Source organism: Macaca mulatta, chromosome 2, assembly GCF_049350105.2.
Source record: "Macaca mulatta isolate MMU2019108-1 chromosome 2, T2T-MMU8v2.0, whole genome shotgun sequence".
Classification (NCBI taxonomy): domain Eukaryota; kingdom Metazoa; phylum Chordata; class Mammalia; order Primates; family Cercopithecidae; genus Macaca; species Macaca mulatta.
In genome coordinates, this window is record NC_133407.1 from 58,988,971 (window position 1) to 59,016,883 (window position 27,913).

General features: G+C 39.5%; 1 protein-coding gene across 4 annotated transcripts in view; it reads right to left on the reverse strand.

Moving 5' to 3' along the window:
• Positions 1-10,352: 10,352 nt before the first annotated feature.
• Positions 10,353-27,913, reverse strand: part of SLC33A1 (solute carrier family 33 member 1) — a 33,677-nt gene continuing 16,116 nt past the window's right edge. The window contains exons 3-8 of one of the 4 annotated variants that reach the window (XR_013413611.1): positions 24,272-24,456; positions 23,883-24,000; positions 20,495-20,710; positions 18,665-18,860; positions 14,779-14,860; positions 10,353-10,703 (exon numbers count right to left, since the gene is read on the reverse strand). Coding sequence is in view for 3 of the 4 variants with exons in the window: in XM_015131861.3 (XP_014987347.1) it covers positions 18,693-18,860; positions 20,495-20,710; positions 23,883-24,000; positions 24,272-24,456 (687 nt within the window). In the remaining variant the exon portion in view is untranslated. Of the gene's footprint in view, positions 10,704-14,778; positions 14,861-17,026; positions 18,861-20,494; positions 20,711-23,882; positions 24,001-24,271; positions 24,457-27,913 lie in introns of those variants that run through there. The other 3 variants (XM_015131861.3, XM_015131860.3, XM_028843802.2) reach the window with 3 other exon arrangements.

Below are 27,913 nucleotides of genomic sequence, written 5' to 3' on the forward strand. Positions count from 1 at the left end.
AACTTTAGAATCAGTTTGTTGCTATCTACAAAATAAGTTGCTGGGATTTTGACTGAGATCGCATTGAATCTATAGATCACATTGGGAAGAACGGACATCTTGACAATATTGAGTTTTTCTATCCATGAACATGGAATATCTTTCCATTTATCTAGTCCACTTGGATTTCTTTCATCAGAGTTCTGTAGTTTTCCTCATCTAGATCTTATATATATTTTGCTAGATTTATACCTAAGTATTTCATTCTCACAGGTTGATAATACAAATGGTTTTGTTTTTAATTGTGAATTCTACTTGTTCATTGCTGGTATATAGGAAAGTGATTACCTTCTGTGTGTTAACCTTGTACCTGCAACTTTACTGTAACTGCTTATGAGTTCCAAGAGGTTTTTTAGTGGGTTGCCTCTTTTGTTTTGTTTTAGTTTTGGTTTTTGCCAATTCTTTTGCACCCTCTCTCATTTTGAAATTGTAATAACCTTCTCTTAGTACAGAAGTGAATTTAAGGAGGATCCCAGTAGAGTAAGGAATGGACTGCAGCTGACTCTATTCATGCTCCACCCATTATGTCTCTGACCTTTCAGCATGCATCAACTGAATCCAAATACCAGTATTTGCATATATGTGCCTAAGTGTTACCTCCACCATAAACTTTTGAAAACTGCAACTCACATGTGTAGAAGGCCAGATGTGCCAAGGAAGTAACATCCACTGAAAGTAGCCCTCAAATGCTGACGTTAGAAAGTTGGTTTGGGGTGAAATAATAATTATAAGGTATGTACTTTGTACCATATCCCAGTGGAATTTCTCTTTGACAGCTCACTGTGGCAACGGGCTTAGTAGTACACACTTTATTGGCTACCATCCTATCTTTGAACTGCCTCTCCACTTCCCTACCAGCCTGCCTTGCTCTTGTTTGTCTCAGGGTCTGCTTTTGGGAAAACCCAAACAAGACAACAAAAACAACACAAGGATACTGCTGGAGGATACCGTGAACTCATCACTTTGAAAATAGGAAATAAGAATCTAGCATTTATCTTACCTTTTTTGTGCAAATTATATCACAGAGTAACCACACAGAAGAGGAAATACTTCTTTTTATAGAAGTATTTGAGTTCATTAGAAATGAATAATAGTATTAGAATAACACCATTGTAATTCCTCAAGAATTAATAGATGTGGGTAATGAGCACTTGCAGCTACTAGTGTATCAAAATTAAGGAGAATCAGACATTTTATGTCTCCTGATATAAGAACACACCACTACCTAAAAAAAAGTCAGGCTAGGTCAAGTCTCCAAACCAGTGCTACAGAAAGTGTGAACTCCAGGCCAGCACCTCATCAGCATCACTTGGAAATTTGTTAAAAGTGTAAAGTCTTGACCAGGTGCGGTCACGCCTGTAATCCCAGCACTTTGGGAGGCTGAGGGTGGATCATGAGGTCAGGAGTTCAAGACCAGTCTGGCCAACATAGTGAAACCCCCGTCTCTACTAAAAATACAAAAAATTAGCTGGGCGTGGTGCAGGCACCTGTAATCCCAGCTACTCATGAGGCTGAGGCATGAGAATCGCTTGAACCCAGGAGGCAGAGGTTGCAGCGAGCCGAGATTGTGCCACAGCACACCAGCCCCTGCGACAGTGCGAGACTCCACACACACACACAAAAAAGTCAAGTCTTAGGCCTAGCTCAGATGTACTAAATCAGAATCTTTTGAGTGGGACTCAGGAATCAGGGGTTTTAAAGCTCTGCAGGTGATTCTTATGCACATTAGTGTCTGAAAAGTATTGCGTTATATTCTATCAATTTAGAGAAAACTCAGAGAACAGAAGAACACATAAAATACACCGTGGTGATACAATCAGAAAATGGTCTGACTCTATTTCTTTTTTTCCTTTTTCTTTCTTTCTTTCTTTCTTTCTTTCTTTTTTTTTTTTTTTAGAGATTGAGTTTCACTTTGTCACCCAGGCTGCCAGGCTAAAGTGCCGTGGTGCAATCATAGCTCACTGTCACCTTGAACTCTTGAGCTCAAGGGATCCTCCTGCTTCAGCCTTCTGAGTAGCTGGTACTACAGGGGCTTGCCACCACACCTAGCAATTTAAAAAAATTCTTTTTCATAGAGAAAGGATCTCGCCATCTTGCCTAGGCTAGTGTTGAACTGCTGTGCTCAAGTGATCTCCCCACCATGGCTTTGCAATGTGTTGAGATTATAGGTGTGAGCCACCATGCCCAGACTCTATTTCTTTAAGAGATAAATTGCGCAGGGCGCGGTAGCTCACACCTGTAATCCTAGCACTTTGGGAGGCCGAGGCAGGCTGATCACGAGGTCTAGAGATCGAGACCATCCTGGCTAACATAGTGAAACCCCATCTCTACTAAAAATACAAAAAATTAGCCAGGCATGGTGGGGGGCGCCTGTAGTCCCAGCTACTCAGGAGGCTGAAGCAGGAGAATGGCGTGAACCCAGGAGGGGGAGGTTGCAGTGAGCCGAGATCACACCACTGCACTCCAGCCTGGTTGATAGAGTGAGTGAGACTCCATCTAAAAAAAAAAAAAAAAAAAAAGAGATAAATTGCAAGAAAAATAAAAGATAATGGGAGTATCTATAGATTATAAGACTTAGCACCAACCAAAACATATATGAATCATGATTCAAACAATGTGTTAATATATATGCATAAATCATGAGGAGACATCCAACAAACCAAATTGAGAGACATTTTTCAGGTTTCAAGAGCATCAAATACCAAGAATGACTGGGAAATTCCAAGATTAAGGAAAACTAAAGAAACACAAAAACTAAATATAATCTGTAATCTTAGATTCAATTCTATGCTTAGCAAGAATCTGATTGGGTCTATCATCAAAATGTGAATGTGGTTCGTAAATTAAATGATAAAAATGTGTGAATATGAATTTCCTAAGTCTGGGGGTTGTACTGTGGTTACATAGGACAGTGTTCTTGTTTTTTGAAAATGCACAGAGTATTAAGGGATAATTAAGAGATTACCGGAGCCTCATTGGTACAATGTATTCTAAATAATTGTGAAAAATAGTTCTGAAAAACTTATGTGTTTATAGGTATGGCTGGATAGATAAAGACAAAAAGAGGATGATAAGGAATATGGGGTAAAATACAAAAATTAGGATATCTACATGTGGTCTTGATAGTATTTTTGCCATTTTACTATGTTTCTAAATTTTTGTTTGTTTGTTTGGAAACAAGGTCTGGCTCTGTCAGTCAGGCTGGAGTGCAGTGGTGCCATCACAGCTCACTGCAGTCGACCTCTTGGGCTCAAGTGATTCTTCTGCCTCCATTTCTCCAGTAGCTAGGACTACAGGGGTGTGCCACCGTACCCAGCTAATTTTTTAATATTTTGCACAGACAATGTCCTGCCATGTTGCTCAGGCTGGTCTCAAATTCCTGGGCTCAAGGAATCTTCCCACATCGGCCTCCCAAAATGCTGGCATTATAGGCATGAGCCATGGCACCTAGCCTCCACATATTTTTAATGGAAAACAATATGGAAAGGGAAGGTGGTTGGAGATATACTTGTTATTGAAGCTGAGTAATGGGTTATATAATATAGATTTTAAGTCAGGGTTGGCCTTTGCTCTTTCTTTGCCCCTGGTAATCTCTAAACCCTCAGCATATCCTGCCTGATAAGAATGTTCTTTATCTTGGGAATTTGGATCACACAAACTCATTTACAGTGGCGACTTTGAGTCTTGCAGTATCAGTTTGACCTCCAGAGGAGCTGGAGATTGAGGTCAACTGTATGGTCAGTCAAGCATGATGTCCCAATAAAAACTGTGAACACCAAGGCTTGGGGGAGCTTTCCTGGTTGGCACTGCTCCATGTTTCTTTTCACACATCATTGCTGGGAGGGGTCAGTGTTGTCCATGACTCTACAGGGAGAGGACAACTGGAATCTCCACCTTTAGAACCCTTCTGGCCTCTGCCCTATGCATAGATCAAGTCTCCAAATCAGTGCTAGATCCTTTGCAGATTTTACTCTGTATCCTTTCCCTGTAACCCACCATTACCATGAGTATAACAGCTTTAAGTGAGTTCTGAGTCATTTTAACAAATTACCACACCTGAGGTCTTAGGCTCTCCTGAACTCTGCAGTTTGTGTCAGAAGTATTGGTGGTCTTGTGGACTGCTCTATTTAACTCTGCATGGGTTCATTTTTACCCTGTCTACCTTTATATGTTCAAAGTTTTCCATAATAAAGTGTTAATAGGCCAGGTGTGGTGGCTCGCACCTGTAATCCCAGCACTTTGGGATGCGGAGGCAGGCAGATCACCTTAGGTCAGGAGTTCAAGACCAGCCTGGCCAACATGGTGAAACCCCCTTCACTAAAAATACAAAAATTAGCTGGGTGTGGTGGCAGGTGCCTGTAATCCCTGCTACTCGGCAGGCTGAGGCAGGAGAATCACTTGAACCTGGGAGGTGGAGGTTGCAGTGAACCGAGATCATGCCCAGCCTGGGCAACGAGTGAAACACCGTCTCAAAAAAAAAAAAAGTGTTAACAAATAATTTTTTAAAATGTTCCTTATCCTACAGAAGTCAATTCAAAACGCAGCATTGTAGCTCAGTGGTATTCTTACTGATATGAATGAGATTGGTGTATTAGACTCACTTGAGAAATTTAATTTTGTTCTCCAAAATTACACATCCAAATAATGTGCATATGTGTGTGGATGCACACAAGCATACATATGTGTTAAGGGCATCAAATACAAAGAATGTCTTGGAAACTGTTCTAGAGAGAAGTAAGTTATATGAAGTAACTTTTATACCCTATTATGTTTTCTTGAGTGGTAAACAGACAGTGAAACAGCTAGTCCTTCAAGGATTACACATAATTAGGTAGTATGCTTTCAGGAGTGAATGTCTTATCTTGTCTCGTCACCACCGAAGCACCTTTGAGATCAATCGTTCTAGAATCTCTTGCTCCCATACTCCCAGCCTCAAGTGATCCACCCGCCTTGGCCTCCCAAAGTGCTGGGATTACAGGCATGAGCCATCTCGCCCGGCCCCCTTGTGCCATATCTAGAGGGTCAAGCACCGTGGCTAAATCTTTCTAACACTAAGACTTCCCTCGTGGAATTTTTTTTTTTTATATGGAGTTTCGCTTTTGTTGCCCAGGCTGGAGTGCAATGGCATGATCTTGGCTCACTGCAATCTCCACCTCCTGGGTTCAAGCGATTCTCCTGCCTCAGCTTCCTGAATAGCTGGGATTATAAGCATGCGCCGCCACTCCCAGCTAATTTTTTTTGTATTTTTAGTAGAGATGGGGTTTCTCCATGTTGGTCAGGTTGATCTCGAACTCCTGACCTCAGGTGATCTGCCTGCCTGGCCTCCCAAAGTGCAGGGATTACAGGCGTGAGCCACTGCGCCCGGCCCCCTCTTGGAAATTCTAAGAATTGCTGGAAAAGTCAGAAAACTAGGCTGACTAGTTCGACCTCCAGATCTCCAGATTATACTACCTAAACTCTAAACTCAGGCTTGATTCATTTCCAGTTGATTCCTTCCCAGTTCTCCATATCTCAAGCCTCTTCTGTCTTTTCAGTTGAATCTTATCCTTCAGTTTCTTTTTGACCTTATATTTACTTATATCAAAATACCTACCCAATTTTTTTTTTTAGATGAAGTCTTGCTCTGTCGCCAGGCTGGAGTACAGTGGCACAATCTCAGTTCAAGGCAACCTCTGCCTCCTGGATTCAAGCAATTCTCCTGCTTCAGCCCACTGAATAGCGGGGATTACAGGCACACACCACCAGGCCGGCTAATTTTTGTATTTTTAGACGGGGTTTCACTACAGCCTCTGACTCCCGACTTCAAGTGATTCTTGTGCCTCAGCCTCCCGAGTAGCTGGGACTACAGGCGCACACCACCTCACCCAGCTAATTTTTTGTATTTCAGTAGAGACAAGGTTTCACCATGTTGCCCAGGCTGGTCTCGAACTCCTGACCTCAGGTAGTCACCTGCCTTGGCCTCCCAAAGTGCTAGGATTACAGGCGTGAGCCACCATGCCCAGCCTATAGTTTAAATAAACAGTTTAAATTGTGGTGCTGTGGATAAGGGAGTGAATAAAAGCCCACCACTAATTTTAGAAGAGGAATGCCCATAGGACACTGTCTTGAATTTGGGGGTAAGTATACAGTGATTTTCAAATCTGGAGTTTTCTACTTACTGCATCGGGATGTAGAATATACAATGGACAGAGTGTGTTAAAATGTGTGACTACATCATGATGATTGGTTTTAACATTGAGGGGTAACAATTGTTCTAAAGAAAGGAGTTCATATTTTCTGACTGCATTTTAAAAGAACTCTTTAATACTTGTTGTAAGTCAGAAGAACCGAGAGTATGGAAGAACCATAGGAAGGCACAATTCTAGATGGAAAGGGAATCAGCACCTCAAAAAGTAATATTCACCATGAGGAATATGAGTTTATATAACAAAACTCTTAACTTTCAATCTTATTTCCATCAGGACTAAAGTAATGAGTATACCATTTAATTTTTTTACAGTAATAACTTGTTAAAATTTTTTTAAAGGATACTATTATCTTCATACAGTCTTCTCTAGAATTTTGCACTACAAAATGCCCCTTTCTCTTTTGCATTCTTATTGGCTTTATTTCCTTGGCTCACTACTTTGGTTCATTCAAGTGAATGCTCAAGTTTCAACTTCTTAGAAATAAAATATTTTGAAACAAGTCCCTATTCCTACCCATATTACCATCTTCTAAATACTATCATCTTCTAATTAAAAGGGAAAGCTACTCCACTGACATTTCCTACAGTCACCTACACTCAGAAGCTCGTGCTTCCTAGAGGCAATCTATTGTCCTTATAATTGACCTTTACACTCTCTAGAATCCATTCCTTTTCCTTTTCTAATGCTACCATTCTAGTTTAGTCTCTGTTTACTATAAAGACCTTCTGCCGCTCACGCCTGTAATCCCAGCACTTTGGAAGGCCGAGGCGGGCGGATCACGAGGTCAGGAGATCGAGATCATCCTGGCTAATACGGTGAAACCCCGTCTCTACTAAAAAAAAAAAAATACAAAAAAATTAAGCCGGGCATGGTGGCGGGCGCCTGTAGTCCCAGCTACTGGGGAGGCTGAGGCAGGAGAATGGCGTGAACCCGGGAGGCGGAGGTTGCAGTGAGCCGAGATTGTGCCACTACACTCCAGCCTAGGCAACAGAGGGAGACTCCGTCTCAAAAAAAAAAAAAAAAAAAAAAAAAAAGACCTTCTAACCTTGCCTCCAATTTCATTTTATTAGAAATTGGCAGTAGAAAAACTCATCATTAAAAATCAGTCCTTATAAACTTATAAGCATTTGTAAAAGGCAAAATGTACAAGCTTTTGCATACTTTGGCAATATATAGATGATGACCAATGGACCAATCTCTCAGTGCAAGGCAGTATTTGATTAGCAATTTTTAAAAATTGAGTTAGAACTAGAAAGAAATGATTTTAAGAAGTAAAAATCTGAATTTAAGAAGTAAAAATCTGACTTTTTCTTTGATCTTAAGTTACTAACTTAATAAAAACGTTCAAAAAATTGTAAAAGTGTTCATTTGAAATAGTTTCATTTCTTCATTTAAGAAAAAAAAAAAAAAAAAAGCCAGGCGCGGTGGCTCATGCCTGTAATGCCAGCACTTTGGGAGGCCGAGGCGGGCAGATCACCTGAGGTCGGGAGATCGGGACTAGCCTGACCGACTTGAAGAAACCCTATCTCTACTAAGAAAATACAAAATGAGCGCGGCGTGGTGGTGCATAACTATAATCCCAGCTACTTGGGAGGCTGAGGCAGCAGACTCGCTTGAAGCCAGGGGGCGGAGGTTGCGGTGAGTCAAGATCGCGCCATTGCACTCCGGCCTGGACAACAAGAGCGAAACTCCGTCTCAAAAAAAAAAAAAATAAAATAAAAATAAAAAATAAAAATCACCAACCCAGAGTTGTTTCTTTCTGCTTTTATAATAATTTACATTTGCTGACTTGCAGGGTGTGATTTCTTCCAATTTTTGCCTTAGCTCACAGATCGCTACTAAAATAAAATTTTCTCTACCCATAGAAGTGGACTTTTTAAAAATTATCACCTTGGCCGGGCGCGGTGGCTCAAGCCTGTAATCCCAGCACTTTGGGAGGCCGAGATGGGCGGATCACGAGGTCAGGAGATCGAGAGACGATCCCGGCTAACACGGTGAAACCCCGTCTCTACTAAAAAATACAAAAAAAAAAAACTAGCCGGGCGAGGGCGCCTGTAGTCCCAGCTACTCGGGAGGCTGAGGCAGGAGAATGGCGTGAACCCGGGAGGCGGAGCTTGCAGTGAGCTGAGATCCGGCCACTGCACTCCAGCCTGGGTGGCAGAGCGAGACTCCGTCTCAAAAAAAAAAAAAAAAAAAAAAAAAATTATTTGGATAATTTGCCCATTTAGACTAGGAGAAAGTATCCAGGTTTTTAATATCCCAGACCTCTTTACTATAATGTAATGAAAAACTTTGAGTTAACTAGAATACAACTCCAATAAATAGATAAAATATCTGTATTTGTATTGTTCTTGTTTCGGGAAGTCAGGGACCCCGAACGGAGGGAATTGAAGCCGCGGCAGAACATAAATTGTAAAGATTTCATGGACATTTATTAGTTCCCCAAATTAATACTTTTAGTTTCTTACATCTGTCTTTACTGTAATCTCTGAACATAAATTGTGACGATTTCATGGATATTTATCACTTCCCCAATGAATATCCTTGTGATTTCCTATGCCTGTCTTTAATCTCTTAATCCTGTCATCTTCTTTGTAAACTGAGGAGGATGAATGTTGCCTCAGGACCCTATGATTGTGTCAACTGCACAAATTGTAGAGCATGTGTGTTTGAATTGAAATCTGGGCATCTTAAAAAAAGAACAGGATAACAGCAATGTTCAGGGAACAAGAGAGGTAACTTTGAACTGGCCACCGGTGAGCCGGCTGGAACAGCGCTATATTCCTCCTCTTTCATAAGCAAATAGGAGAAATATCGATGAATTCTTTTTCTCAGCAAGGAACATCCCTGAGAAAGAGAATGCGCCCTGAAGGTAGGCCTATAGACGGCCCCTTTTTAAGGCCTCCCATCTTTTACCCTCGAGGCTGAAGGGATGAAATAAGCCCCAGTCTCCTATAGTGCTCCCAGGCTTATTAGGATGGGAAAATTCCCACCTAATAAATTGTGGTCAGACAGGTTATCTGTTCTCAAACCCTGTTTCCTGGTAAGATGTTACCTACGAAAATGCGTGCCGGTAACTTCATTAGCAATTTTAATTTTACCTCATCTGGTGGTCCTGTTATCTCACCCTGCCTCCATTTGCTTCGTGATATTTTATTACCTTGTGAAGTATGTGATCTCTGTGACCCACACCCTATTCGTGCACTCCCTCCCCTTTTGAAAATCGCTAATAAAAACTTGTTGGTTTTATGGCTCGGAGAACATCATGGATCCTGCCAACATGTGATGTCTCCCCCGACACCCAGCTTTAAATTTCTCTCTCTTGTGCCCTTTCCCTTTATTTCTCAACCCAGCCGAGACACTTAGGAAATAGAAAAGAACCCACATTTAAATATAAACATCGGGAGCGAGATGTCCCGATAGTGCTGAAAGTAGACACAAAGTTTCTGGAACAGGAAGAGACTTAATTATTACTTAAATTCTCTTTGGGAAGGATCTTACCATTTGGAATATAAATATATATCTCTAGGGGCAAGACAAGACTAGTGTCTCCATACTTAAAACAACCAGACATGTCTTCACGGTCCCAGGTCTCATCGCCCCTTGAAATGAGCATACTAGAGAAGTATCTCTGTGTAAGGGAATGAACTGTGCTCCTCAAAATGTATGTGTTAAAGCCCTAAACACCCAATTACTATATTTGGAATTAGGATCTTTCTGGGGATAATTAAGGCTAAGTGAGCTTATAAGGGTAGGCCCCCGAGACCACAGAACTGGAGGAAATAACAAAGACGAATGCACACAGAGGAAGAGTTATGTGAGGACACAGCGAGAAAGTGGCTGTTTCCAAATGAAGAAGAGAGGCTTCAGACTGGGCACAGTGGCTCACGCCTGTAATCCCAGCACTTTGGGAGGCCAAGACAGGAGGATCATTTGAAGTCAAGAGTTCAAGTCCAGTCTGGCCAATATGGTGAAACCCCATCTCTACTAAAAATACAAAATTAGCTGGGTGTGGTGGCCGGCACCTATAATCCCAGCTACTTGGGAGGCTGAGGAAGGAGAATTGCTTGAACTTAGGAGGCAGAGGTTACAGTGAGCAGAGATCAAGCCACTGCACTCCAGCTATGGCAGTCACAGAAGATTTTAATTAGGAAACAAAGCTTTGCAGGACAGGAGAGCCAGAGAAGTGACGGGGAAGCTACAGGTTACAACAGATTTGTGAATTCAGCCAAACACGGTGGTGGCAGGGCCTAGCTGCTACAAAGAAGACATGTTTTAGACAAATACTCATGTGCATGGGCAAAAAACTCAAGGACTGTATTTGTGACTAATTGCGTAACAGGTTATTTTAGTTTCTGTTCTGTGGAAAGTGTAAAGCATTCCAACAAAGGGTTTTAATGTAGATTTCTTTTTTTTTTTGCACCCATGCTGTTGATTGCTAAATGTAATAGTCCGATCGTGACGCTGAATAAATGTCTTAAAAAAAAAAAAAGAAAACAAAAGATTTGTAAGTGTAAGTTACTTGAAATTACTGCAGTTGGTTCTAATTATGCCAATCTACTGTAATGTTAACATGACTAATTTGAAAGTAAATTTAGCTACTACTTAATACAAATGAAAACAAGATATTTCATTAATATTTTATTTTTTAGAGAATCACTTTGAGCAATTAAATAACCATTTATCTAAAAGATATTTCAAATATATTTCAAATACTTAAACACTGCATAAATATTAAGGTTTAACACACATCTTTTTTTTTTTTTTTTTTTTTTTTTTTTTTGAGACGGAGTCTTGCTCTGTAGCCCAGGCTGGAGTGCAGTGGCCGGATCTCAGCTCACTGCAAGCTCCGCCTCCCGGGTTCACGCCATTCTCCGGTCTCAGCCTCCCAAGTAGCTGGGACTACAGGCGCCCGCCACCTCGCCCGGCTAGTTTTTTGTATTTCTTAGTAGAGATGGGGTTTCATCGTGTTCGCCAGGATGGTCTCGATCTCCTGACCTCGTGATCCGCCCATCTCAGCCTCCCAAAGTGCTGGGATTACAGGCATGAGCCACCGCGCCCGGCCTAACACACATCTTTTAACAAATATAACTACCAGTTCAGATATACTCAAAACACACAATACAAAACTATCAAAGCTAATGCTAGATATTCCAAAAGTGGTAACAGAAATGATTGTGTGCTGTGTATTTTTAATTCAAACCTGAACACGGGCACAATAATTTCATAAAGATCTCAACAATGACAGCTCTCAACATTGAGTATTTTTTCCAATTTTACACTAATTCTTGCAAAGGCAATATATGGGAACAATAGATATAGACTCACCAATATAATATGACAGTGGTAATTTATCAATTTACCAAATATGCCACTTTCTTTTTTTTTTTTTTTTTGAGATGGAGTTTCATTCTTGTGCCCAGGCTGGAGTGCGATGGCACAATCTCGGCTCACCACAACCCCCACCTCACGGGTTCAAGAGATTCTCCTGCCTCAGCCTCCCCGAGTAGATGGGATTACAGGCATGGGCCACCACGCCTGGCTAATTTTGTATTTTTAGTAGAGATGGGGTTTCTCCATGTGGGTCAGGCTGGTCTCGAACTCCTCACCTCAGGTGATCTGCCTGCCTTGGCCTCCCAAAGTGCTGGGATTACAGACGTGAGCTACCACGCCTGGCCTGCGACTCGCTCTATTGACCAGGCTGGAGAATAGTGGCGCAATCTCAGCTCACTGCAACTTCCCTCTCCCGGGTTCAACCGATTCTCCTGCCTCAGCCTCCCGAGTAGATGGGATTACAAGAGCCCACCACTATGCCCAGCTAATTTCTGTATTTTCAGTAGAGACAGGGTTTCACCATGTTGGCCAGGCTGGTCTCAAACACCTGACCTCAAGCAATTCTCCTGAGCCTCCCAAACTAATTGGATTACAGGTGTGAGCCAACACGCCTGGTTCAAATATGCCACTTTCTATCAATTTTTTTTCCAATCTTATATTTCTCTAATTTTATAGGGGCAGGTGATAAAAAAATTTCAATTTCACTAGCTCTGACTATAAAATGAAACTTTTCCAACATTTAAGATCATTTCAAGGAAAATAAGCATAGGCTTTAATATTTATATTAGTGACTGATTAATTGTAGCTGACTAGGGTATTAAATTTTAGAAACTTAAGATAATTCCCGCCGGATGCAGTGGCTCATACCTGTAATCCCAGCACTTTGGGATGCCGAGGTCGGTGGATCACGACGTCAGGAGTTTGAGACCAGCCTGACCAACATGGTGAAACCCCATCTCTACTATACTAAAAAAGTAGCCAGGCATGGTGGCAGGCACCTGTAATCCCAACTAATGGAGAGGCTGAGGCAGAAGAATCACTTGAACCCGGCAGGCAGAGGTTGCAGGGAGCCCTCAAGATCATGCCACTGCACTCCAGCCTGGACGACAGAGCAAGACTCCATCTCAAAAAAAAAAACAAAAGAAATTTAAGATAATTCTTAAGGATTATACCTGCTGTACCTTGTGCATTTTAGTCATGACATTTAATCATTATTCTTCACACAAAAGTGTTATAAAGTTATATTGTCTATATTGACAATAAAAAAACTATTAAACTGTAGCAACCTTTTTCTAAATGATTCAAGACTTCATTTGAGCTATGCAAATTAATATTGCTGATATTTAAATATGATCTCTTTCATTATACATTCGGGCAAAATTTTTTTAGAGTAAAGGTGATAAGTCATAGAATTTTTTTTTTCTTTTTTTTTTTTTTAATTAAAAATAGAGATGCGGTCTCCTTGGTCTCAAACTCCTGAGCTCAAGCAATCCTCCTACCTTGGCATCCCAAAGTGTTGGGATTAAAGGTATGAGCCACTACACCCAGCCCATACACTTTTCATTTACTATATAAAGTCTTTTTCTCCTACAAAATATCCATTCTCCTTCCCCAAAATAAACAAGGCACCTTAAAGGCAATCTTTATAATCCATAGTCAAATAAAAGTTTTTATTCACTTAAGCAGGAGGGAATGAGTTCAGTACATTAATTAGTCTGCCCTGCTATAAGACTTGCCTCCTCCAAAACAGAATTCCAGGAAGGAAAATAAGTTATCCATGCCGATTCTACCTTGCTAACAAATTGGGGGACTAACCACTCTAATAGTGGTTTGACTGGTAGAAAATGAAAGAGCTCTCAGTCTCAAACCAAATGGTGATTACATAAAAAATGTGGCATTGTCAAATCAGGCAGATACAATCTAAAGTAAAAAAGAGTCAGGCGTGGTGGCTCACGCCTGTAATCCCAGCACTTTCAGAGGCCAAGGCGCGAAGATCACCTAAGGTCAGGAGTTTTGAGATCAGCCTGGCCAACATGGCAAAACCCCATCTCTACCAAAAATACAAAAATAAGCCAGGCGTAGTGGTGCAGATCTGCAGTCCCAGCTACTTGGGAGGCTGAGGCAGGAGAATCGCTTGAACCCAGGAGGCGGAGGTTGCAGTGAGCCGAGATTGCACCATTGCACTCCAGCTTGGGCGACAGAGCCAGACTCCGTCTCAAAAAAATAACAATAATAATAAAGTAAAAAGAACATGGTCTGCAACAGGTATTTTTTGTTTTGTTTTTGTTTGTTTGTCTGTTGTTGAGATGCAGTCTTGCTCTGTCACCCAGGCTGAAGTGCAGTGGCGCAATGTCAGCTCACTGCAACCTCCGCCTCCCGGGCTCAAGCGATTCTCCTGCCTCAGCTTCCCTAGTAGCTGGGATTACAGTCATGTGCCACCACCCCTGGCTGTTTTAGTAGAGGCGGGGTTTCACCATGTTGGCCAGGCTGGTCTCAAACTCCTGACCTCAAGTGATCCGCCCACCTCGGCCTCCCAAAGTGTTAGGATTACAGGCGTAAGCCACATGCCCAGCCTGCAATAGGTATTCAAAATCCTCCCTAAGAGAAAATAATTGTGCCTTGCTGTCTACTAAAGGCATTGGTTAAAAAAAAGTCTCAGCAGTTACAATGTACAGTATCACCTTCCCTTCTGTAACCAAAATGCTTATTAGATATATGAATGCTAGTTATCAGATTATTTTAAAAGTTTATTTTCTTTCTCTAATAATAAGGTAAAATACATTTTGGAAATCTGCATGGAATGTCCCCAACAAGTTATTTCTTTCATTTTAGCAGGGTCTGTGGTATACAGCTTTAGTCATTCTTTCAATTTCTTGGAAGCACAGGATTCTCCAAAATACAAAAATAAAATTTTCAGCTTTTACATCAAATAATGGTCTCAACCATTTAATACAAAGCAACAGACTTTCTCAGGTTTCTGTTAATAAGGCAAAATAAAAGTCACTCAGAAAAAAAAGGTTAAATGACTAAGATTTCTCTTTTGTAGGATATAATTCACCCTTATGGTTTCTCTTCTACCATTAAAGTCTTATCTACTCTAATTCCTTCAGTTTCAAGTTCAATACAGTACAACGTATGCAGAGATTTTATAGTTTTTATCATAGTTTTTTTTTCAACATTGTTTTCAGGATGCTTTAAACACTTTTACAACTATTACCTCAGATTTGTGATTATGACTCACAGTACAGTCCACCTTCAAAACCATGATTTTTGGATTATGGCCCATCCAAGATTTTACTCTGCTCAGAAAAAGAAAAAAAAAATTACATATCCAGAGTTTCACAAGCAATTCAGGGGTTTTTCCCACAGACACCTAGATTAAAAAAACCTTGCAATAAAGGGGTGAAATCCAACAATTACTTTAGATTTCAAAGGGTTAATATTTTAAAAATTTGAGAAACCTAAGGTGTTGAATAAACTTTTTAATGACTTCTCAGGCAAAATTAAAATATTTATCAAGGGCAGGGCACAGTGGCTTACGCCTGTAATCCCAGCATTTTGAGAGGTCAAGGCAGGAAGATTGCTTGAAGCTATGAGTTTGGGACTAGCCTGGAAAATACAGCGGACACCACCTCTATAAAAAATTATTATTTTATTAGCTGGGCATAGTGGTGTGTGCCTATAGTCCTAGCTACCAGAGAAGCTGAGGTGGAAAGATCCTTTTTTGTTGTTGAGACAGGGTCTCACTCTGTCACCCAGACAGGAGTGCAGTAGCACAATCACTGCTCACTGAAGCCTTGACCTCCTGGGTTCAAGCAACCCTCCCACCTCAGCTTCCAAGTAGCTGGGACTACTGCTGTGTACCACCATGCCTGGATAATTAAAAAAAAAAAAAAAAAGTTGTAAAGATGTGTTCTTACTATATTGCCCAGGTTGGTCTTGAAGTGATCCTCCTGCTTCGGCCTCCTAAAGTGTTGTGATTACAGGCATGAGCCACAGCACCCAGCCTAAGGAAGATCCCTTGAGCCTAGGAGTTTGAGGTGACAGTAAGCTATGATTGCATCACTGTACTCCAGCTTGGTCAAAAGTGAGACCATGTCTCTAAAAATAGTAATAATAATAATAAAATAAAATATTTACAATGGAAGGAGTCTGTGGTGTTACTTTTAGGTAATCTCAGAAGAACTTTTCAAACTCAGATGTATATATGTGGCAACCAATATGCATATGGAGATACTGACAGAAAGAGAAAAATGTTCAATCTAATATTAGCCAGTAAACATATGATGCATTAACTGCAGGAGTTAGAAGTCCATACTTGAAGGTAGTGTTTAATTTATCAGGATCAATCAATCAAGAAAAACACTCACACATAAAAACAGGGTATTTTTCAGTACTACTGATTTACAATAAACAGATCCTCAGATGTAGGTAGATCATTTTTACATGCCATTAGTGATCAATGTATGCAACACAGTTGTACATAGCTATTAAGTTATTTTGGCATGCATTACAAACATGTATTCAAATTACCAATAACTATAATTTTTTGTGTTTATTTCTAGGACAACTTAATTAATGGCTTTCACCTTAAAGGCTTAAAATGTTTTAAAACTTCAAGTCATTAAAGATGTACTGACATTAAAACTATGTTTGAAGTCTGAGTGCAGTGGCTCATGCCTGTAATCCCAGCACTTTGGGAGGCTGAGGCAGGTGGATCACTTGAGGTCAGGAGTTCAAGTGACTGAGGTCAGGAGTTCAGACTGGCCAACGTGGTGAAACACTTGAGGTCAGGAGTTCAGACTAGCCAACGTGGTGAAATCCCATCTCTACTAAAAATACAAAAATTAGCCAGGTGTGGTGATGTGCGCCTGTAGTCCCAGCTACTCAGGAGGCTGAGGCAGGAGAATTGCCTGAACCCAGGAGGCGGAGGTTGCAGTGAGCCAAGATTGCACCACTGCACTCCAGCTTGGACAACAGAGCGAGACTGTTTCAATTAAAAAAGAAAAAACAATGGCCGGGCGCGGTGGCTCAAGCCTGTAATCCCAGCACTTTGGGAGGCCGAGACGGGCGGATCACAAGGTCAGGAGATCGAGACCATCCTGGTTAACACGGTGAAACCCCGTCTCTACTAAAAAATACAAAAAACTAGCCGGGCGAGGTGGCAGGCGCCTGTAGTCCCAGCTACTCGGGAGGCTGAGCCAGGAGAATGGCGTAAACCCAGGAGGCGGAGCTTGCAGTGAGCTGAGATCTGGCCACTGCACTCCAGCCTGGGCAACAGAGCTAGACTCCGTCTCAAAAAAAAAAAAAAAAAAAAAAGAAAAAACAAACAAATAACAACAACAAAAAACTATGTTTGAAAGTATGTATAATTTGTAATAATATAAATGGGAAGAAATAAAAGGTTATTATGGCAATCTGAGTTTCTTAATCCAAAAATTAAAAATCAAAACACATTTCATATGTAAGAGTTAAGTGGGTTTTTTTCTTTATTAATACATGATAATGGACAACCATGTGACAAAGTACTGCAGTGTATGGTTTGGTGGTGTCTCCTTGCCTCTAGGATGGGATTTTTTCCAGGTGATTCTTCAGGATCTGACATCGATGCCCAACACAGGCTTTCCAATGGCAATGCATGAGTTTTAGAGGTCACTGCCCCATCTTTCTTCAGGTGCTGTGTGCCATCTTCTCCCACCCATTTTATCCTCCATTACTTATAAAAACCCCACTCTAAAATTCAACCTATGTTATAAAATTAACATAATCAGGAGTTAGTACACATTGTTCCACAATGATAAAATTAAGACTCATAATGTACTATCTTGTTTCCTCTAACTTTTGAAGGATTTATATAATCTCTAAAGAGTCAGAGTAATACATAACACAAAACATGCAAAGAACCTTATCACTCGGTGTATATAATATGCTGGGAATTACTAAAGTACTCAAAAGCTTAATTTTCTTGGAATAGCAACTGTCCACTGAAAATTACAGTATTCAAACAAAAGGTTATGTGTTAATAAATGAAAATACAGTACCTGATTTGGCATAAATTGTGAGATCTTTTTCACTAGTAAAGTGCTTAATTAAGAAACATTTTTCCACTATTAATTTGTCAAAGGCACAAAATATCTTTGTGTCTCTCTTTAAAGTATTAGTTTTTTAAATTATGGTACTGTCCATTTAAATTTTACTTAATCAGAAAGCTTTACTGTGTTTTTTTTTTTCTCAGCAATTAAAAAAAACTACTTGAAGAATAACATTTAATTTTTATTTTCAAAATGTTGCCATAAACATACATACAACACTGAATTTGATCCCCTCCATTGGCTGTCTGTGTGCCATGAAGCACTTGTGACAGAAAACATATGTAAGCTTAGGGTAAAAGTTTATAAGGAATCAAAATATCTTCCAAAAAGAGGCGGTAGGGACAAGAGTAATCAATAAGTTTAAAAATCATAACTTTCATTTTATAAAAAATAGTTTGAATAATTTTCTTATAAATCTTTAATGCTTACAAAAGCAGGAAATACATTTAAAATAGTCTTTTTAACACAGATTCATTTGTACAATATGGTCATAAGAAAAATAACTAAAATGACATTTCAGTAGTCTATATTCTCTTCTCAGCAAATTCCACATAAAATTTAACTAATTTACAATTCAAAATAAGATTTTAACTGCCAACAATGTCAGACTAGTTGTGGTTAGTACCTGAATATCAAGTTCTTCTCCATTTTATATATTGTACCACAATTTTAAATACAGATCCAGCAGTGATAGGTACTAATAACTATACTTAACTACATGGTTACCACCCATGACTACTGCATTGCAGCTTAAAACATGCTTTGGTCAGTAAATTTAAAAGATATAAATCAAATAACGAGGCCAGAAAAGTTGTTTTAGAATTTCCTGACCTTAAGCAAACTTTAAATACATCGACAAGGCAAAGAAAAATATGATCAAATATACAGAGAGGTTTCTATTTTTTCAACCATTTGGCATTTTATATTATTAATTTTGCTGTTTAAAATAATATTTTATATTCCTGTGCACTGATTATCATTGCTCTCCGAATTAAAACTAAACTAAATTACCTTTCTAGAACGTCCAGTAGTGTATATATTAATTGTTCCTTTTGCATTTCCATGAAGTTGATCCTTCATCCTGTAACTTTTTAAATTTTGGACCAAGAAAGAACCACCAACCAAATCCAATGAAAACACAAATAATGGACTCCACATAATAACCATCCAGGGCTGTAACACATGAGCCACCCAGTTTTCTGCAAAGCTGTAAAAATAAAACTATAATAAATAATCTACAATTTCAAAATGGAAGTATTTAGCAATTAACATGCTTCTACTTTATAAATAATTAATCAAAATATATTTTTCCTAAAACATTTCAGTATTTCACTGAATTCCAATGACAAAATATGTTACTGTATCTTAATTTCTCTAATGCTACTAACAGGATTAAAAATAATTTTCAGTTCTTGCTGTAAACAATACTCATTTTCTTTTTTCAGGCAGAGTCTCACTTGTTGCCCTAGCTGGAATGCAGTGGTGTGATAATGGCTCACTGCAATCTCTGGCTCCTGGGTTCAAGCAATCCTCCCACCTCAGCCTTCTGAGTAGCTCAGACCATAGGCATGCACCACCATGTCCCGTTAATTTCTATATTTTTTGTAGAGATGGTGTTTCACCATGTTGCCCAGGGTGGTCTTGAACTCCTGGGCTCAAGTAATCTGCCTGCTTCAGCCTCTCAAAATGCTGGAATTACAGGTGTGAGCCACCACACCCAGCTAAATATCTATTTTCTTTTTTTTTTTTTTTTTTTTAGAGACGGAGTCTCGTTCTGTCACCCAGGCTGGAGTACAGTGGTGCGATCTGAGCTCACTGCAACCTCTGCCTCCCAGTTTTGCAATTCTCCTGCCTCAGCCTCCTGAGTAGCTGGGGACTACAGGCACACACTGCCACGCCTGGCTAATTTTTTGTATTTTAGTAGAGATGGGGTTTCACCGTGTTGTCCAAGTTGGTGTTGAACTCCTGAGCTCAAGCAATCCACCCACCTCAGCCTACCAAAGTGCTAAGAATACAGGTGTGAGCCACTGCACCTGGCCTGAATATCTATTTTCATGATGTAGCTTTCGCATTCAGAAATATGAAGAAATTTCCAGTCCATCAAATCTAGAAGTAGACTAATATCATTTTGAAAGAATTTATCAACAAACTACTCACTATTCAGGTTTAGTTATAACTGTTACATGGATAGCCAATGGACATTCTCTTTTTCTATCACTACAAAACTTAAGCTATTAATTATTATGCATTTATTTATTTATTTATTTTTGAGACAGAGTCTCGCTGTGTCACCTAGGCTGGAGTGCAGCGGCGTGATCTCGGTTCACTGCAACCTCCGCCTCCTGGGTTCATGCCATTCTCCTGCCTCAGCCTCCCAAGTAGCTGGGACTACAGGCGCCCACCACCACGCCCCGCTAATTTTTTGTATTTTTAGTAGAGACAGGGTTTCACCGTGTTAGCCAAGATGGTCTCGATCTCCTTACCTCGTGATCTGCCGGCCTCAGCCTCCCAAAGTGCTGAGATTACAGGCGTGAGCCACTGCACCCAGCCTTAATTATGCATTTATATAGTGCCTGCTGTGTAGGATAGTGATCCTCAAGGTGGGGGAAAAAGAGATCACCTCTCCTTTACTGAGAAACGCCTTTAAGAGGACTAGTCTTACTGATTTGAATTATTATAACCCTCAGCCTTGATGTGAAAGAAAAAGTATATGTAGATTTCTATACCAGAACCTATGGACAGATATGATTTTTAAAAAAGATATAGTACTTCTAGAAGCAAAACAAAGATATTAATATCTTAGTATTAGCTTAATGTTATCTAAAATTAAAACATACTTACCTCAACAGCATCAGGTGTTCGACAATTCTGGTTTGATGCTCCTACACACTCTTTTACTGTGAGGGGATCTACAAGCCAAAGAGCTACTGTAGAAGGCCAGTTTCCTCCCAGATTGGACACGGTATTTAAAAGGGTCATGTATGTTCCTCCAATAAGTGGATCACTAACCTTTGCATTGAAAGCCATTATAGAAACATACATGCTGTACACTGTAACCTACAGGAAAAACATAAAACATCTTTAGTATGATTATAAAGCTTATAAAGCTACAGTCTAAATTAAGAACATCAAAATCATAAACCTGAAAATTAATTTTCATGATATTTATTGAACTCAATTCAACAAATACTCATCAAGCACCTACTATAGGCCAGGCTTTAAGATCAAAGCAATACAAAGATGTGACCTTGGTCCCTCTGTGACACTGAAGAATTTATTCTAGGCTGGAAAATAGGGAATAAATAATTATAAATATAGGAAGTATTGTAAATAGAAGTGCACACATTGTGTTACTGGGGCATAAATATAAATGAGATTAATTATAGCACAAGTAGTCAAGAAAGACTCCACAGAGAAAATGTTAGATGAGGTGGCATTAAAGGATGCATAATGCACACAGCAAAATGCAAAACCTCCTATTTGTACTGTACCTAAATATATATCACATATTACATGTGTATATATACGTATTTATATGTATGCATTTATTACACATATAAATACTCAAATATTTAAAGAAATAGGAATATATATATTTTCTCCTACATATACACAAGAAAAGTATTTCAAAATTTATGTGACAAACTGGAGAAAAACATCCTTAAGAGGCAAAAAGTACTTAAAAGGCAAGAAATAACCTTTAATTTAGAAAGATGGAAACAAACTGTGTTTCCATAATGGTATTCCTTTGAATATTGTTTTTGGAGGTGTTCACAGAAAAAGGAGTTCCAAAGCCAAATAAAACTGAAAGACATTAACTTACACAAAATTGGTTCATTTCATTGTATGCCTTTTGAAATCTTTACAACATAAACTCCTTGAGGGCAGGGATTTTGGCATGATTTATTCATTTACATTTCAGTACTCAGAATGGTTTCTGGCAGGGAATAGGTGTTCACTTAGTAATTGTTGAAGAAGCTGGGTGCAGTGGCTCACGCCTATAATCCCAGCACTTTGGGAGGCCGAGGTGGGTGGATAATCTGAGGTCAGGAGTTCAAGACCAGCCTGGCCAATGTGGTGAAAACCCGTCTCTACTAAAAATACAAAAATTAGCTGGGTGCAGTGGCGCTCACCTGTAATCCCAGCTACTTGGGAGACTGAGGCAGGAGAATCACTTGAACCCGGGAGGTGGAGGTATTACAGTGAGCCGAGATCGTACCACTGCACTCCAGCCTGGGCAACAGAGTGAGACTCTGTCTCAAAAAAAAAATGTGTTGAAGGACTCATTAAGGCGCTACTTACAAAGGGCTTATGTCATACATCATTTCTCGAATTTACTTGGCCTTGTACCTTTTTTCCCCCATAAAGCATCTGGTTATCTCAGTTTCAGTGACTATGCTTCAGGAAATTCTCAAATGAAATACAAAGCTAAATAAATAGTTTTTGGGCTATAACCTACTGACAGAAATACTAAAGCATTGACTAGTTAAAGCACTTCTTCAACCTTCTATTACATGCCTAGCATTAACTAAGCATGTGCAAAACAGAAAAAAAATTATATTTGGCAGTCTGGCCTCAATAATTTTATAGGCATAGAATTTAGTCAGACATGACCCACTATGGATTTCTCCTAAATGATTTACTGTATGCACAAAACTACTAAGATTACCTGGTAGTCATATTTTTAGGTTTCAGTTAAAAACTAAGTAATACATTAGCAAATATAACTTTCAAAGGATGTAAGCTAGAAAAATCCAAAGTGACTCAGAAATACGCATTAGCAATAACTGCAGTTAAGTCCCAAAGGTTATTTCTGGGCCTTTGCCATTTACTTGAGTCACTTGCATCCAGAACAAAAAAATCCCATTCTGGGCTGTGCACAGTGGCTCACGCCTGTAATCCCAGCACTTTGGAAGGTTGAGGCGGGTGGATCACCTGAGGTCGGTAGTTCTAGACCAGCCTAACCAATATGGAGAAACCCTGTCTCTACTAAAAAAATACAAAATGAGCCAGGCATGGTGGCACATGCCTGTAATTCCAGCTACTTGGAAGGCTAAGGCAGAAGAACTGCTTGAATCCTGGAGGCAGAGGTTGCAGTGAGCCAAGATCGTACCATTGCACCCCAGCCTGGGCAACAAGAATGAAACTCTGTCTCAAAAAAAAAAAAAAAAGTCTCATTCTGCAACAGCAGCTTAGGCTAGAGCAAAGTGGGGATTCCTTCTTTTAGGGATTACAAACATATTTAAGAAAGAAAGAAAAAGCAGCTTGACACAGCTTTCAAAATCATAAAGAATAAGTCGTAACTTTCAATATAGAAGCTAAGCCAGGGCCAGGCATGGTGGCTCACGCCTGTAATCCCAGCACTTTGGGAGGCCAAGGTGGGCGGATCACTTGAGGTCAGTAATTCAATACCAGCCTGGCCAATATGGTGAAACCCTGTCTCTACTAAAAATACAGATAATTAGCAGGGCGTGGGCAGTGGGCAAGCAAACCAGACTCTGTCTCAAAAAAAAAAAAAAAAAAAAAAAAAAAAAGAGGCAGAAGCTAAGCCAGAAACTAGGGCCCTCTACTATTTCTCAATACTTTCAGAAAGAAAAGATTTTAGGAATTCAAGAAAGAATGAACTGAAAGCTAGGGATAAACTGAGAAATACTTAACAAGAGTAGAATTTGCTGGCTTTGGAATCAATTCTAAAATGTAACAAATACTTGTTGAATACATTTTTTTTTAATCTTTCAGCTGGGTGCAGTGGCTCATGCCTGTATTCCCAGCACTTTGGGAGGCTGAGGCAGGTGGATCACAAGGTCAGGAGTCAAGACCAGCCTGGCCAATATAGTGGAACCCTATCTCTACTAAAAATACAAAAATTAGCCAGGCGTGGTTGCACGTGCCCGTAATCCTAGCTACTCAGGAGGCTGAGTCAGGAGAATCGCTTGAACCTGGGATGTGGAGGTTGCAGTGAGCCAAGATTGCACCACTGCACTCCAGCCTGGGTGACAGAGCAAGACTTTATCTTGGAAAAAAAAACAAAAAAGAAAGTCTCTTTCTATGAACCGAACTCATTAAGTGAAAAGTCATAAGGTTTAAAGCCCACCATCAATAATTTCTTCAGTGTCAGATTCATGCTTAAATCTTAAAATTTATTACCATTATGTTAAGGCAACTGTATAAAGCTGTCTTCTTTATTTTACACAGAACAGTTTATTTCCTGAGAAAACCACAAGCTTACCTGATGTAAAGCATAACTCAGCAGGACTATGATATAGTAATATATAGGGAATCCCCCTTGATGTTCTACTTTAGGAGTCCACCAAACCAGTAGGGCATATTCTAACCCAAGCAATAATCTATAGAGAAAGAAACATTGAGTTGACTTCCATTTTAGCTTAAATAACAACAACAACAAAAACAGAAATCCGTTTGCCTACCATATGAAAGAAGCTGAATCTAAACCTGTTAGGAGGTTAAAAAGATAAAAGCGCATATAAATAATATTGAAAAAAGATACTTTTCAAACCTTTTTCCATATATATAATTCTACACTCAGATATTAGTGATATTGATGAATGTTCCTCATTTTACCCTTTCTTATTTAGTAAGGTTTTATTTCATTTTTACCTGTAGGGCATGGCTTTGTAAAATGTGTTTAATGGCTGGGGACCTGCAGTGTATTTGCTGATAATCAGAGGCAGTATTATCTGCAAAGGAACCATTGGAACTGCCAATAAGGCTAAATGTTCTTTGGGTACTCCCTCTTCTACCAATTTCAGTCCTGTTACAGCATCTGCTGCTGAAAAACCAATCTGCAATATAAAAACAAAAAAGCATTTTAATTCGTGACTTATGAAATATTTTCCTCCATTCATATGTAAGTTCTTCAAGAACCTCAATTTTATTACTGACTCATGACAGTGACAAGTGAGCATCATATTATTATACCTGGTACAACAATCAAGTTATACAAGGTACATTTTGCCTTTTGGTTTTCTAATAATATCAAGTGAAAACAACTGAAAATTCAGTACTGGTAGGGGTTGTAGATGGCTATAAATACAATTAAATTTCCACTTCAAAAAGTCCAATCTGTTATAGTAAACAAGGTCAAAAATCCAAATTTACTGATTTGTAAGTTTTAGGTTTAAAAGAACTTAAGCCTTTAATTGACCCAAATAAATCTGGTTAAAATGATGCCATATATATATATACATTTTTAATGATTTCTGACTGACCATAATAAAATTTCCAAAGTTCATCTTAATGTTTCAAAAGTAATTCTGAGAAAACATATCTGAGAGATTGAATAAAATGAGAGTGATAAAGTATAGTTAGATTAATCCTTAAAAACAGCACAAAAAAAGAATAAGAATTAAATTAAGATTATTTAGATAGCCTCAAAGTATCTCCCCATGAGTCAGTTTTTAATTACAAAAGAAAAAATAGTACTTTTACAATAGATTAGAAAAGCAATTAAAGTTAAAAACAACAGTTAAAGGGATAAAGAGACATAATATGGCTTTCAATATAATTCCCTGCAGACATCAAAACATTACTTCTTTGATCTTCCTGCCTTATATACCTGTATAACCTCAACCCAAACAAGAAGAAACATGGGAGAAATGTAACTAGAAGCCCATTCTACAGAATAATTGGCCTGCATTCTTCAAAAATGTCAAGGATATTAAGGACAATGAAAGGTCATACCAACTGAATCCAATGTGTGATCCTAGATTAGATCCCCAACCAGAAAAAAGTAAAGTTATGAAGATTGCTATTATGTAAAATTTGGATATGGACTATAATTAGATAATAATATTATATCACTTTAAAATTTCCCGATATTGAGTTGTGGTTTTGTAAGCAGAAAACTTGTTCTTAGGAAATACATACTTAAGGTACTTATGGATAAAAGTGCACAATGTGTATAAATTAAAGTATTTCAGAAGACATATGTAATGGATATACATAGAAAGAGAAAATCTACAGAATAAGGAAAGTGGAGCTAAATGTTAATAATTAGATAATCTGGATAAAGGATATAAAGGAGTTCTACCAACACATTTTCAAAAAGTGTGAAATTATATCAATACAGTAAGCAGAAAGAAATTATTTAGGCAGATAGTGAGGGCAAAAGAATCCTCGGCAAAGCTTCCCTTCTAACAAAAAGTAGCTCCCCAAATCATCTCTTTTCTAACAAAGAGCGACTTGAGTCGCAAACATAGATAAGCAAGCTGGAAGCTTGCATGGGGGAATGCCAGCAGCTGCACCAACAGAAAAGGGCTACCTGGGAGGCATGTCCACCATGAAAGCTCCATCTTTTCTTTTTTGTTAGCATGTGTACCGTAAAAAAGAAATCGGCAACATGGTGCAGCTCAGGCAGAGAACTCACCTGCATAATAAAAAATTAGGGTGGGGGCTGCCAGAAATTCGTGCCCTGTGTAAATGGTGCACCTGGACCTTACCAGTTTTTCAGGCCCTGTTTAAATCAGACACCGCCTCCCCACTAGCTCATCTATAAAACCTCTTGTATTTCACCACAGATCTGGCAACACATTTTTCCAGGACACCTCTCTGTACCACAGAGCTATTCTCTTTCTCTCGCCTACTAAACTTCTGCTGTTAACCTCACTCTTTGTGTGCCCACGTCCTTGATCTCTGTGGCTGTGAGACAACAAATCTCAGGTACTACCCTAGACCACGAGGCCACTTCAATATCACACAAATATTTAAATAATAATAATAATAATAAGGCCAGGCACGGGGGCTCATGCTTGTAATTCCAGCACTTTGGGAGGCCAAGGTGGGCAGATATGAGGTCAGGAGATTTGAGACTACCCTGGCCAACATGGTGAAACTCTATCTCTACTAAAAATACAAAAACTAGCTGGGTGTGGTGGTACACGCCTGTAGTCTCAGCCACTCAGGAGGCTGAGGCAGGAGAGTCGCTTGAACCTGGGAGGTGGAGGCTGCAGTGAGCTGAGATCACACCACGGCACTCCAGCCTGGTGACAGAGTGAGACTTGGTCTTTAAAAAAAAATAAAAATAAATAAATTATAAATAGTATACACTGTAACTTCTTGGAATAGAGCCAAATTTCACCATAAAAAAATTAAAGGTAACATATATTTCACTTAAGTACAGAAAATAACTTCACTTACATTTTATTCATTCTCTTTGTAAAAATAAGATATACAAACTGACTTCAATGTTTACTTTTAAAATGTTAAAAGTTAAAAGTCTTAAAAGTTATATAGTAGAAGATATTTGTAATACATATATCTAATAAAAGACTCAAATCCAAAATATATTTTAAAAAGTTTGGTTTGGCACAGTGGCTCATGCCTGTAAGCACAGCACTTTGGGAGGATGAGGCGGGAGGACTGCTTCAGCCCAGAAACTCAAGACCAGTCTGGGCATCATAGTAAGAACTCTTCTCTACAAAAACATTTTATTTAATTCACTGGGCATGGTGGTGGCACATGCCTGTACTTGGGCGACTGAGGTGGGAGGATCACTTGAGCCCAGGAGTCAGGCCTGCAATGAGCTGTGATGGTGCCACTGCACTCCAGCCTAGGTGACAGAGACCTCATCTCAAAAAATGAAATCTAAACAGAAACAAAAACTTTACACATTTACAGAAAAGGGCAACTTTGGATATTCAAATGGTCAATAATCACATCAAAAGATGCTCCATTTCTTTTGTCATTAGGGAAATTCAAAATATGGCAATAACAAGATGGCATTACACAACCACCAGAAAGGCTAAAATTAAAAAGATAATATAGGCCGGGCGCGGTGGTTCACACCTGTAATCCCAGCACTTTGGGAGGCCAAGGCAGGCAGATCACACAGTCAGGAGATCGAGACCATCCTGGCTAACATGGTAAAACCCTGTCTCTACTAAAAATACACAAGGCCGGGCGCGGTGGCTCAAGCCTGTAATCCCAGTACTTTGGGAGGCCGAGGCGGGTGGATCACGAAGTCAGGAGATCGAGACCATCCTGGCTAACATGGTGAAACCCCGTCTCTACTAAAAATACAAAAAACTAGCCGGGCGTGGTGGCGGGCGCCTGTAGTCCCAGCTACTCGGAGGCTGAGGCAGGAGAATGGCGTAAACCCGGGAGGCGGAGCTTGCAGTGAGCCGAGATTGCGCCACTGCACTCCAGCCTGGGTGACACAGCGAGACTCCGTCTCAAAAAAAAAAATAAAAATAAAAATAAAAATAAAAATAAAAATAAAAATAAAAATACACAAAATTAGCC